Source organism: Lissotriton helveticus, chromosome 4_1 (assembly GCF_964261635.1).
Source record: "Lissotriton helveticus chromosome 4_1, aLisHel1.1, whole genome shotgun sequence".
Taxonomy (NCBI): Eukaryota; Metazoa; Chordata; class Amphibia; order Caudata; family Salamandridae; genus Lissotriton; species Lissotriton helveticus.
In genome coordinates, this window is record NC_136063.1 from 1,143,416,569 (window position 1) to 1,143,429,929 (window position 13,361).

At 39.9% G+C, this 13,361-nt stretch overlaps 1 protein-coding gene across 1 annotated transcript in view; it reads left to right on the forward strand.

Moving 5' to 3' along the window:
- LOC144829032 (molybdenum cofactor sulfurase-like) overlaps positions 1-13,361 on the forward strand; it is a 1,966,499-nt gene that overhangs the window by 1,085,570 nt on the left and 867,568 nt on the right. The window contains exon 6 of the mRNA XM_078687750.1: positions 817-1,016. Coding sequence (XP_078543876.1) covers positions 817-1,016 — 200 coding nt within the window. The remainder of the gene's footprint in view (positions 1-816; positions 1,017-13,361) is intronic.

The following is a 13,361-nucleotide window of genomic DNA, read 5'->3' on the forward strand; positions in this document are numbered from 1 at the left end:
TTTATCAAGTAACTTCCTGTGTCTCCATTTGCCATAGAAATATGTTTCAACGTTCGTAGAAATAGATAAGATACTGTATCTTACACTTTGTATCGACGTCAACATGTAACATTGTCCAACTGAAATTCATCAATAAAAGAAAAATATGCCAAAATTCGCCTTAATAGAAATTTAATTGATTAAGGCATGTGGTCAGACAGTTTACAGCGCCGCAATGACATTTCAAACATTTGTAGGCGAACCATGCATGGGCATCGTAATTTCATAGTGCCAGCAACGAATTCTAAAATACATTTGTTAAACCATTGATCGCGGCACGACCGAGCAGAAAAAGCGGCAGCAGCTTTTTGTGATATTATTGGCATTTTAGGCGGCATATACGTAGCATGATTACAATGTAATACTGACAGCAGCATTGTGGGCAATGTAGGCATTACAAACCAAAAAGGCATATAATCATAATTATAGCGTAATGTTAGCAACAAATTTTAAAATAAAATTATAAATATATATTTACGCTAACAACAAACGCTAGAAAATTATCCAGCATTGTAATGTGCCAATATGTTGCATCCTATTCTTGTAATTTTACAATCATATAGATGTTAGTTTATCCCATAACAACCCTTTGCTCTCTTATGGATCATTTCTCTTGTACATTCTTGCCTAAATAATGCTCCCGCTATGTTTGTATTGCAAAGTCAGAGTCAATATGCTTGTTGATTTCAGGGTTGGCTTGTGATGTAGCAGCCCGGTATTTAAAAATGCTAAATACATGACAAATGCTTATAAAACATTTGCTCTTTTCTTTCGCAGGTGGAATGAAGAACATTCAGGATCATACGTTTGCTTTGGCGAGCTACACCTGCTCCGTTCTATCTACTCTACGGTATGCTAATGGGGCTCCGGCCGTGCAGATGTACAACAGTGCAGAGTTCAAGAGCGCCGATCTGCAAGGACCAATTATCAATTTCAACATGCTGGATGAAAACGGAGATATTATAGGCTACTCTCAGGTACAGTCTACTTAGAGCCTTCATCATTCCAAGGTCACTGTTCTGGTAACTCACTGATGTTTTTGATTTGTGTACGGTATATATTCCATTCGGGAGTCTATACATTAGGTATATGCAGTGGTGTAGGAAGGGGGGTGCGGGCCTCCCTGGGTATCATCACTGAGGGGGGTGACAAAATGGCAAAATTATGTGTTTTTAAAATAAAAATATAAAGATTGGCCTCACCACACTTTAAAAATATATATATATTATTTAAAACGAGTTTAATAGCTTTGTCTGACAATTAATTAACCTCAACAAGTCAACATAATACGTATTTAGATTTTTTAGTTCAGACCACAAACGCAACAAAACATGGCTGAACTTGAAGCTGTGAAGTGGAGAGCGTATGGATAAGGAAGGGGAGGGGGTGTTTCTTTCCACCAAAGTCTGTCTCTGCAGTTTGTACTCGAGCCAGACGTAAACAACTGGTGACTCATCATCACTCAACCCGCAACCAATCCTATCCTCTGCCGTGCCGGTCAGTCACCCCACGTCATTCTGTTGAGTTAGTTGTGCATTATTACTGAAGCTTATGTGCTGTGCTGAATTTATTTTTGTTACATTTTTAAGTTCATTGATTCATTGTGATCATCCTCTTCTCTATGATATTGAGTTTGGTAAATAACGTAAACTTTATGATGCATGCTATTTGTTTGTATTTGTATGTTAAGCCGGGTGGGAGATTTTACGCACCGGGTACCACCTGACCTTGCTATGCAACTGGGTATATGTACACTTCAATGAGGGGATTGGAAAGCAAAGCTTGACTCCTTCAAAGCCAAGGGTTTAACTCATTGTATTGATATAAAACTGCTATTTCACCCTGCTTTAGAAAATTATTTTTACTAAGCTGCTGCACAAGGCAGGTGTAGAATTCAACATGCTGTAAAACTGCTCAACCAAGACCGCATAGCCTTTATTCCACCTCATGCTTAGTAGATCCACCACCAGACACTCTCTGTCCCTTCATCATCTCTCTTGCATGTTATTTTTCATCACTTCTTTATGCCTTTTTCCCTGTTTTCCATCTTTTACTTCTTTTCCCCCTTTCTGTTTTTCTATCTCTTGTCCTGGATCAAAGTTTGTTAAGGCAAAATAAGTGCTTGCCTCCAAATATGACTGATGGTGGACCTCACCTGCAACCACAAGCGCAAATTAAGCCCTGGTACAAAGCACTTCCAGAGTGAAATGTATATGGGGTCCTCATTATGACTCCTTACTGTAGACATTGGATAAATGACATAGCTGAGAACATATGTTGCTCATTATAAAAACATACTGCTCAATAGATTTTTAGACTTCAAGGAGTGTGAAATGAAGCATTTTTTTAGAGTAATCCATTTGAAATCAATGGAGATGAAAACAGTTTTTGAACGATGAGGAATTTTTTCTTGGCTGGTGACCCTATTGAAGTCTAAGGGAGGTGTTTTGTTTGTTTGGAGAGTGACCCTGTTTCCAAGGAGAGGGACAGCCTCCAAATTAAAGTGAATTGAGAGGCGTGTACCAATGACTTAGTACATGAAATCACAAAACATTTCATTTAGAGAATCTTGAGAAAATACGTTTGCATCTCCACGACACTTCCAAATATTTTCCATTATTTAAACCCGTATTTCTTACACAGTAGGGGTGCAAGACCTATTGAATGTAGTTTCAGTAGTTCTTCCTAGTCACATACCCATAAAATAGGATTGTGGCACCATAAAATGGAATATGTCTTTTGTGTTTCATTTTTCCTCAGTGTGCTGTATTTTTTTAGGTCACAATCTCCTATTTTTAGGTCCTGTCTACAGACAAGTTTAGCTGTCTGTTGTTGATCATCTATATTTGGTCAGCCCTTAGACGTGAATGATATAGTTTACAAGAAAACAAAGTTAGGGAGTAAAGAGGTTATGCCCCTCAAGGGCACTAGGGTGGATGCGTCCTCCTCAGTGCGATTACTTTAGAAACAAAAGGATCCACCTCAGAGAGGTCGGAAGGGAAGTATGTCCAGAGACTTGGTAGGGCATACACTGTGTTTGTTAAAATACCCCTCACACACCAAAAGGGCCCTTGGTGTCATGCTTCATCACAGGGGTCTTCCCGCCCCGCTGCGGGACAGGGCGTGCTACAACTAGTGACTACGCTGGAGCACGGTTATTGTAGTACTATGTGTGGTGTATGTGTAGTGAGAGAAAGGGTCAGGGGTGGATGAGATGTGTCGCTTAAAAAGTACCTGGCCTTATAGACTAAAGAAATGTTATTCGGTGATAGGCTGGTACTGTTAAAAGGTGGTTCGGAGATATCACACCTTTAATTTGCTGATACTCCTAGGTATGGCAACATGTTTCGAAGCATCAAGGCTTCTTCATCAGGACTGAAGATGATCCCTTAGGTGCTCACTATGTTGCTATCAATTACAAAGAGTGACGTTAAAATACAGTACCCAGTTGGTATTGTTATCATGTAAGCTCTGTCAGTATTTCTGAAAATAAGCTAGTAACAATAGGAGTCAGTGCTCCATGAGCCTTCTTTACGGGTGGGGAGGAAATGGCCACTGTATTTCAGGGTCATGAATTCCTCACCTCCTCTCTCGCCATCCCGCGGCTCTGTGAGAGCTTGCATGATAACAATACCAACTAGGTACTGTATTTAACGTCACTCTTTGTATATAGACACTTATTTTTTCACCAATTGATAGCAACATAGTGAGCACCCGGTCCTGGGTTACTATAGTGGGCCCTCTCACTGGCCCTCAGAGTGTCTGGCAAGAAGTTCTCTGGGTGTGGGAAGCTCAACCACTTCGTGAGAGTCTGCCACTCAGGCAAAGGACAAGCTCAGCACACCGCTGTCAATACTATCCCCTAGAGGCAGGAAAAGAGCAGTGACACCAGAAGCCCGCTCCCTTTCGCTATCATTATGCAAAGGGACCTCCTGGAGCTCATCTTGTTGGGAGATGAAGTCACCTTGGCTTCTCAGGGTGCGTGGTGGTCAACGTCCCCTCCTATTACCTCCTGTAAGTCGCACACAGTGGGATTGCTGAGAGGTTGTTGGAGGCCCTGCCCCCTTTAATCACCACTCTACAAACACACCTCTCATTGCACTGCTGGTTAAGTCCCCTCTGCTGATGAGGGTCCTTGGGGGCCAAAAGCCCCTCCTGTTAACTCTATCAAGTCCTATACAGCATGATTGCTGAGAGGTCGTAGGAGGTCATGCCCCCTTTTGCCACCATTCTCCAAAAGCGCCTTTTGGTGCACTGCTGGGTGGGAGATGAATTATCCTTGGTTGCTCAAGGTCCTTGGTGGTTAGGAACCCCTCCTGTCACCTATAGCAAGTCCCACACAGCAGGGTTGCTGTGAGCTGATCAGAGGCCCGCCCTCTTTTTCCTCTGCTCAGTAAATGCGCCTCCTGGCATACTGCTGGTTGGGGGATGAACTCCACTTGGATGCCCGAGGTCCTTGGGGCCAAAGAAACCCTCCTGTTTCCTCCAGTAAGTGTGACACAGCAGGATTCCTGCAAGCTGGTCTGAGGCCCATCCCCTTTTTCCACTACTCTGCAAATGTGACTGCTAGTTAAAAAAAACAACATAGAAATTCACTTAATAAAACAAGGGTCACAAGGACGTTATAGATAGGAATTTGAAAAACCTTAGAAATTCACCGAAAAAAACAAAGGTTACAGGGACATAATAGTTAGATTTAGATTTCAGCCGTAATAAACCAGAGAAAATCAGCAGTTATAATTACCTGAGCTAACTATGAATTACTCGCCCACAGTGCACTGCTTATGAACTCACATATTCCATCGCTCATGACATGGTTAGTGGGGAATAGGGGCCCTACCCTGACACCCATGTCTCTTTTGATTTATTTCCAGGGCAGGGTACTGAACCTCGAACCCTAAAGTGGCTGCTGCCACATATTTGTTGATATGGTTACAGACAATCAGCGGCAGCCAATCCGATCTCATTTCTAGAGCTGTTGGCTCAGCAGATCCTCTGTGGCGTGAAATATACAAAGTTTTGAGCCTTCATTTCTCCAAAAGTACTGAACAGGTTTACACAAAATCACAAAAAGTACTATTTTTGGTCAAATTCCATTCAGCAGTTTTTGTGGTATCACTGTTCAATGTTCCTATAGAAAAATGGCTGGCAAAAATATCATATCCGGCTTGTTTCCAAATGCATGCAGCCTCCCCTTCAGCCTGGGGACCTCCACCTCCCAGGGCTAATTTATCTATAAATGGGGGGCCTCTCTGATTCCCCAGGTCCAGGGACCACCACCTCCTCAGGGCTTTATCTGTAAACAATACAGGGGGCCATGTGACCCCCCCGGGAGCCCTGAGGGCCACCACTTCACTGGGGTTTTAGTAATATTTAAAGTGAGAGGCTCGCGTAACCTCTATAGCCCCGGGTCCTACCACCTCCCTGCTGCTTTTGCTGTGTTGAATGCTGAGGGCCGCGTGGGACCCCGCAGCCCCGGGACCACCAACTCACCTGGGCAAAATTGAAGAAAGGAGGGGACTGCATGACCAACCGCCTACAGCCAAGAATGGCCCTGAAGACCGTCCTTCCCCCAGGGCCGGCTCCTGCTATGTCCCAGGGTACCTTCTCAGTCTTGCCCTGTGTGTTAAATTTTGCATTTTTAAGGAAATAGAATCTATTTTGTCATCTTTTATTTGTCAGGATAAATGCTCAAGATTAACACTTAGTGCAGTATATAGAGAAGTGTGGGGGAAGTTGACTTAGCTAACCCCAATTTGAGAGAAAATTACTATGCCTACGTGGCACAATATATCTTGAGATTCCGTATGATCTCTGAACTATATGTGATTTTGAAGAATGACCTGATGAATTTGATTTTAAAAGAATATAAGATTATTGATATTTTAAGGTTGACTAAATCGCCCAAAGAAAGTTTATTATAAGACTTTACGTTTTTTTTTTTTAAATGCAAATGGACTTATGAAGATACTATTTCATTATTTATGCTAATGCTGCAACATGTCTGTCTGATTGAAGTCTGGGTCCAAGGGAAAGTATTGACCAAAAGCCCCATATCCAAAAGGAGGGGCAAAGGATTTCTCCAAGTTGGTTACTTTTTTATAGAGGATAGGTGGAAAATCTGGTTGGCATTAAAGCCACAGATAGGTGAAACTATTGGTTGTACTGCTCCTATATTCTAATTTTAAGATTAAAGACAATTGATATAAATCCTCTACTAAGTAGTAAAAACATGGTTATTAACCTAAAATAACTGGGTGGTTGGAAAGGATTCTTGCACTAAGTAGGGTAGCTGATATCTATCAAAAAGCTGGAAATAAGTGGGGAAAAAAGAAGGATTTGTTTTGTGAAGGGAAGTTTGGGGTAAAGTTAATAAATTGAACTTTATGTTGCTCAGAGGAGCTAATTGGGGCAGAATTCAGTCTTATGTAAAGTGGTTGATTTATCGAACTCCACAATATCTTAATTAGATTTGCCCAGGATTGTTGTGCCAATGTTTTAGATGCAAATTGACTTACCTAGGAAACTTGTCTCATGTAATCTGGTACTTTGCAGCTCTTCAAGATTTCGGGAATGCAATTTTCCAGTATCTGGATTGAATTTGGCAAATACAGCTTGTGCCTAGTGCCTCATTAGCATTATTGGGATATGATCCTATCTTAAAACTAACCTCTGGATAACAAAAACGGATTGAATGATGAATGGCTCAATGCCGGTAGCCAGAGCCCTGTTTTTGCAAATGTGAAAATCACAATGAATCCCTTCCACTGTAGGGAGATTGGAAAAATGAAGCAAGTGAGAACAAATGAGTTATTATTTGCCATCCGATGCAGAGGGATTGTGAGGTTTAATAAAGTGTGGGCTAAATGTTTAGTTGATTGAAGGTTCTGGTGGGTAGGGTTGGTTGAAAAGGGAAGATCATTCAGTTGTCTATTGGTCTGGGGAGTGTAATTATGTAGAGCTATTTTGTTTAGCGGAAATAATGTATATGCTCTAGCTTTTTGCTTAGTAAAGTTATAGGCCATTTATGGAGACAAGGAACTCCTGGCCCCAGAGATATTGTAGTGTGTACAATATTTTCTTTTCTTTTTAAGGATAGATTATATGAAAATGTATGGAATTGAATTACATTAATTGTTTCTGTGGTGTAGTTTTCCTTCAATCTTGTTGTAATCTGGATTTTTGATTTTAAAAAAAAGGAAATAAGAACATTAACAATTGTAGTGACTATTTTGGGATGTTGAACTTTTTAAATACAAAATTCAGTACCATATAGGTTTAGTTTTTTCATAGCTGGGTGTATGACATTTGCTAATTCAGGCTATGAGGGACCTTTGTGCCTTTCATCATTCTCCACCTTGTTACTACTAAAGTTGATTTCTCTTCATGATAACATACTAGGGTAGAAGAAACATCACAATTTAATTAACACTTCGGTTTTGTGGGCAATGCATTTCCTGTGTCATCAACATCCCAGGCAGGGGTAAACTTTTCAAGATATTAAAACAAATATCCAAAAGATGAAGCTGTGAAATTATGCCCAGAACAGTACTTTTAGAATTAAACTCAAGGAACTGTAAGTACATAACTATATATTCCCCATAGCTGCTGATCAACAACATCATGTAACTACTACCATGTGTGGTTATACAAGCGGCAAAGTAAATTATTTTCAGTCCATGCTTGTGCAAAACATATTTCTTAAGATAAGTGTCATAAAGATACATATATTAATGTTGAGGTCATAGCTTAGAGTTTCCGAATGCCAAATTTAGATAATTTTCAATGTATACAATCTCTTGTTCTTCAAACGAAACTCCTGTGCATCGAGAAGAAGCAATACTAAACATGTGGAAATGTAATTGTTTTCATGTTCAAACTATTTTCAATTTGTGACAATTCTCTTGATAAAAAAATGTCCCGTCTCTTTTTAAAGTTCTGCGATGGTTTCATTTCTTGGAAGACTGTTTTATAAGGATTCAGTATTCCCCCCCCAAAAATTATTTTATGGCGCATCATGCACCTTGCAACTCTAGATGTGGCAGTGACTGCAATGAGCTGCCATCACTGTCATTTTCAGAACTTCAAAATGAGCTTTCAAGGCAGGGGTCAAAATACCTTTTATTGGAGAGAACATTTTGCGCTGTCACTTCAATATTAGTTTGGGAGCAGGGGATCCGAACCTCGTCTTTCCCTATACGATTTTGTGGAACCTTTCAAGTCGCTCCACTTAGATATGACCCTACAAGCTTCTCGGCCATCGACTCACAATAATGTGATATTGTTCTCTGTTGCTTTGTGAACGGTCTGTCGTATACATACAATATTACAAAACCAAATTGTACGATATCACGCTTCCTTTTTGGAAAGCATGACTTGTGTTGTATTCCGCAAATTCAGTGAGGTTAGTGATCGTGCTCGCGATGAAATAATAAGATTTACAATTGCATATTTATTAAATGAGGTGCTAGATTATAACTGCACGCATGTATTTTACTGAAGGGAAACTCACGCAAAGCACAAACGAACGATAGGATAGAATAATATACATGGAAACTGAAGCAGTTATAAATCACATGCTTTTCGAAATCAGTGATAGGCAGAACAGAGCGTATCAGCTCCACCCAGGCTGTGTATCCAAGCTGGTCGTATTTAGCCGGATATATAACAAGCATTGGCAAATCCAGGCGGTCTGGCCTTTGGAAACTGGTGTGATGGTTATTCTTGTTCTTTTTTTTATTTTTGAGATTATGCCACAAAACATAAAAAATAAACAAGAAAAGAAAGCATTGTGTTGCTAAACATGGTGGCTGTGGAAGCGTAACCCCAAAAAATAACACACTCCATAATTCAGATCACCAAAAATGTACCTCTGGCAGTCCACTTCTCTGGGGTTAATTTAACATTAAGAGTCACCGTCCTCAACTTCAGGACCAACATTAGTTGGCAGAGAAACAAATAAATACCTGAAAACAATCAATAACTGAGTTCTAGATCAGGGGAAAAGGTTAGAGATTTTATTACAAAATCTCAGTATAAAGCAGTATAAAATAAAACCAGAATTGCCATGAAGGCTCAAATGCAGGGTACATAATCAGAAATATTTTAAATCCCAAATGAAAAGCAAAGTCATAAGAGAAAAGGACAGTATTCCTAGCTATTAGATGTTTAGGGAAATCCTTTAAAAACATTATCATCATCACTAGTTGAATAAGAAGGTCATACAATTGTGACTCATCCCCATACACGATTCTTACATATGAAATTAGAAAAACCACAGTTTCAGTATGACATGATCCCGTATGAAATTCCATTTGACAGGTTAGAGAAATCCACAAAATAACATTACACATTAGCACTATCCCAGTTTCTAAGAACGAATCGAGCAGCCTCAGCAGCACATGGTCATAGGAAGTACAGTAAAAATGCAACATTAATAATAATAATCCACATTTGTAAAGCGCGAACAATCACCCGTAAGGGTCTCCAGGCGCTGGGGGCCGTTGGGAAGATTAAGCAAGCTATTGCCCAGAGTCACATGGTGCTGGGGTAATCTGCCACCAGTGACCGGGATCGAACCGTTATCCCCAGAGTCAGTCGCCCTGTCCGCGGTGCCACATTTCTTTTCATTCCACACATTAGACAATACACCGGCCAATGAGTGTTCAACCCAGCAACAGTACAACAGAAGATCGTTGATTTAGTGTTAACAAACACTAAAAAGGCAATTCACAATGCATCCACATTGGCAAAATATACTTTGATATCAGCTTGTCTCTTGTTCTGCGGAGCCTGTGGGGGAGAGAAGACATCGCCGGGAAAAGACATAGGAGGAGGAAGAGCAGCACAGGAGTGGAATGAGCAGCATCAAAACAGCATCCACGTTCATCAAACACTACTCACTTATACATTCAGCAGTCAGCTTAACACAGCACCGTATTGCTTATGGGGCCAGATAAGGAGTTAACTCCTCAGATCAAAACAGTCAATGGATTAAAGTAGAGATACCTGTATTTTCTCTTTTTCGACTTGATTTTCTGAACTTTTGTTGAAAATGCTAAGAAATATCCCCATCTTTGGAAATATGTGTTTTTGTTATCTGGAGATCATGTATTTATGTTAGATCTGACCACATCGGATCTCTGGTGTGGTCTCAACTCTTTACAAGAGTATGCAGACTCCCATTTTTTAAAAGTGAACAAGGATCCACCCAAGCACCTAAATGGTCCAGAATTCTACAAGATTTTCTTCCTAAATAATCCAGACAGCAAAACCGAAGGCATGCTTGCCAGTCTTATGGAGCTGATCAGTACATGTGTTACAAATTAACTAGGGTTTATAGGCACAGCTTTTGAACAGACTTAATGCTAAAGATAACTAAGACTGTGATTTGGGTCTGACTCTGTCAACCACTGGCTTTCTTTGAACCACCTTTCTTGCTACACTAGCTTGAGCCTTGACTATTATTTACTCGGTCAGCCCAATAAATGTATCTCGTACCTAATGCTGTTGGCTATTTGAGTGTATCTTTCTTTCTCTACTCTAGTGCTTGAATTGAAACTGCAAGAGGAACTACTTTACATCTTTAGTCCTATTGTCCACTGATGGCTCCCTTCCATGTGTCCTCCTCTAATGTTATACTGATTTATTTGTGTTGGAAATGAGGCTATTAGTTGTGTGGCCATCACAAGTTAAAGATCCACAATTTTCCTCAGTGGGAACAGAGAACCCCATTGTAGTACTTGACTCTCACATGGTAGCAAAGCGTAGCAGTTCAAGACCTACTCAAAGGACGTGACGTGGTCTAGTAATCACCAATCACTGGCTTGCAGTAATGACATTCAATGAAGGATTGTCCAGCTAGTACTTTTTATGGAAAGGAGAAGTACATTTCTTGTGCACACACTACTAAATATTACACAACTGCCATTTTGTAAGACCCCCATTACTTTGGCATGAGTCATTGTCATTATTGCAAAATGCTGAACCAATAAAACATGTGCATTCATTATGATGACCTAATAAAACATTGATATAACTTTATAGCCCGCGGTAGTTTTGGCTTGGACCTTTATTAAAGGAGTGGTGCTTTAATGCCGGTATAACCCAGCTATGGAGAGCTATAAGGCTATTAGAACTTTCCGCCACTAGAGGGCAGGATGTTCTAGCAAATAACACAAAGACCTCATGGAGCCCCTCCAATCTGTGGGGTCTTTGTTCACAGCAACAAATGTGAAGGTCAACATTGGAATGTTGGAGCTCTGTACTGCTACTGGCCATTAGAAGCTCAAAGCACTCTATTGTTTTCACTGGCAATCCCAACATTCTAATGTTCTAATAAGAATTAACCTTGTCTTTGTGTATTGCTTGACATGGTACGAGAAGGGGAGCAGCCAAACTGCACTCAATTAAATAAGAGAATCAAACCTAAACAGATGTTCACCTTAATAAACCAATATTTAGAAAAACTCGTGCACCAGGAAAAAGGCCCTGCAAGCCTTTGCATATATTACAAAGAAATCACCAGATAGTTATCTGGGTGACCTAATGCACTGCACTAGTCACTCTAATGAGTGTACATTGTCATAAATATTTCATTCAATACAATATAAACAGCAATTAATGACAGGACACAATTAAACAGTCATTGATCCACTTTTGAAAAAATGTGACGTGTGGTCTTCCAACGTTGTTTTGATGCTTTTTTTATTGATAGTTCATGAAGATTGTTTTGAATTTCACAAAATACAAATTCCAGATATTCCAAAGTAACATCATGTTTGTAAATTAAAAATCCCAATGCATTTCGGGCATTGACATATGCCCTTCTTCAGGGGAATCTGTGAAAAGCAAAAAACGATTTGTTGTGTGTATCTTAAACAGCGGAACCAAATGATATCTTACAACTGAGGCTATGAATATATCAAGCATTGTCATCAGTTCATAATAGCGAGAGGGGGTAGAGTGTAACAAAATAAATTAATAAAAGATTCCATATTACCATGTGAAAAAACCGATTGTGTGAAAAAGCAACCGAAGGTGAATTAGACTAGAACGAGTGAAGAAGGCAGATGTAGAGATGGGTGAAGAATCAGATTAGAAAAAAACGGGTTCGAAGAAGTATTGGTGCATCTTGAGGTGTGAAAATGACTGCAGGAAGGAAAGTGCAAGCCGCAGTCAATAAATGAAAATCCAACGGAGTCAGTTAGGGAGCAATTATTATGTCGAAAACTTACCAAAAGCTAATAATAATTAGCCGGAAGAACAAATCGCTGTTAGAGCGGAAATGTGATGAAACCTAGGGGATGGGGGGAATGGAAAAAACGGAATGTTCTAGTTGCTGAACGGCAAACATGCTCTGTGAAAACAGGGAATATACTAAAGACACTCACCAGTATGTGAAGGTTGAGTCAAGCCGATACACCAAGAGTTCGCTAGCTACCGCCAAACGGGTCACAGTAGATGCAAACGGACCGTGTAATTGCTGCCGATTATGTGTGTAATAAACAGAGAGAGCAGACTAAGACAGAGTGCGATATAGTGGCAGCCATCTTAGAATAGGTGAATGAAGAGAAAGGAACAGAGGAAGCAACTGGGATGACAATCGCATAATAGTACAGCTTGTAATTACCATTGATATATAAACACATCAGGGGTAGCCCAGCTATAGCAATCAGGTTAAATTAAGATGACATTTACAGTGAGCAAGAATGTTTACAAATATGTACAAAAAGGTTTAACGATAGGATTTCTGAAGAGTACTAGTAGATCCTGTCATGATAGTCGACAGTTTAAAAGTTCAGGATTAGTGCATGAAGTGCAATATCATAAAAAAACAGGCTAATTCGAATGTGTCATTGAGCCCAAGAGGGGCATGGTAATATGGCATCTTTTGTTCATTTTCTTCGTTACACTCTACCCCCTCTCGCTATTATGAACTGATGACAATGCTTGATATATTCCTAGCCTCATTTGTAAGATAGCATTTGGTTCCGCTGTTTAAGATACGCACACCAAATGGTTTTTTGCTTTTCACAGAGACCCTGAAGAAGGGCATATGTCAATGCCGGAAATGCATTGGGATTTTTAATTTACAAACATGATGTTACTTTGGAATATCTGGAATTTGGATTTTGTGAAATTCAAAACAATCTCCATGAACTATCAATAAAAAAAACATCAAAACAACGTTGGAAGACCACACGTCACTTGTTATTTTTTCAAAAGTGGATCAATGACTGTTTAATTGTGTCCTGTCATTAATTGCTGTTTATATTGTATTGAATGAAATGTTTATGACAATGTACACTCATTAGAGTGAC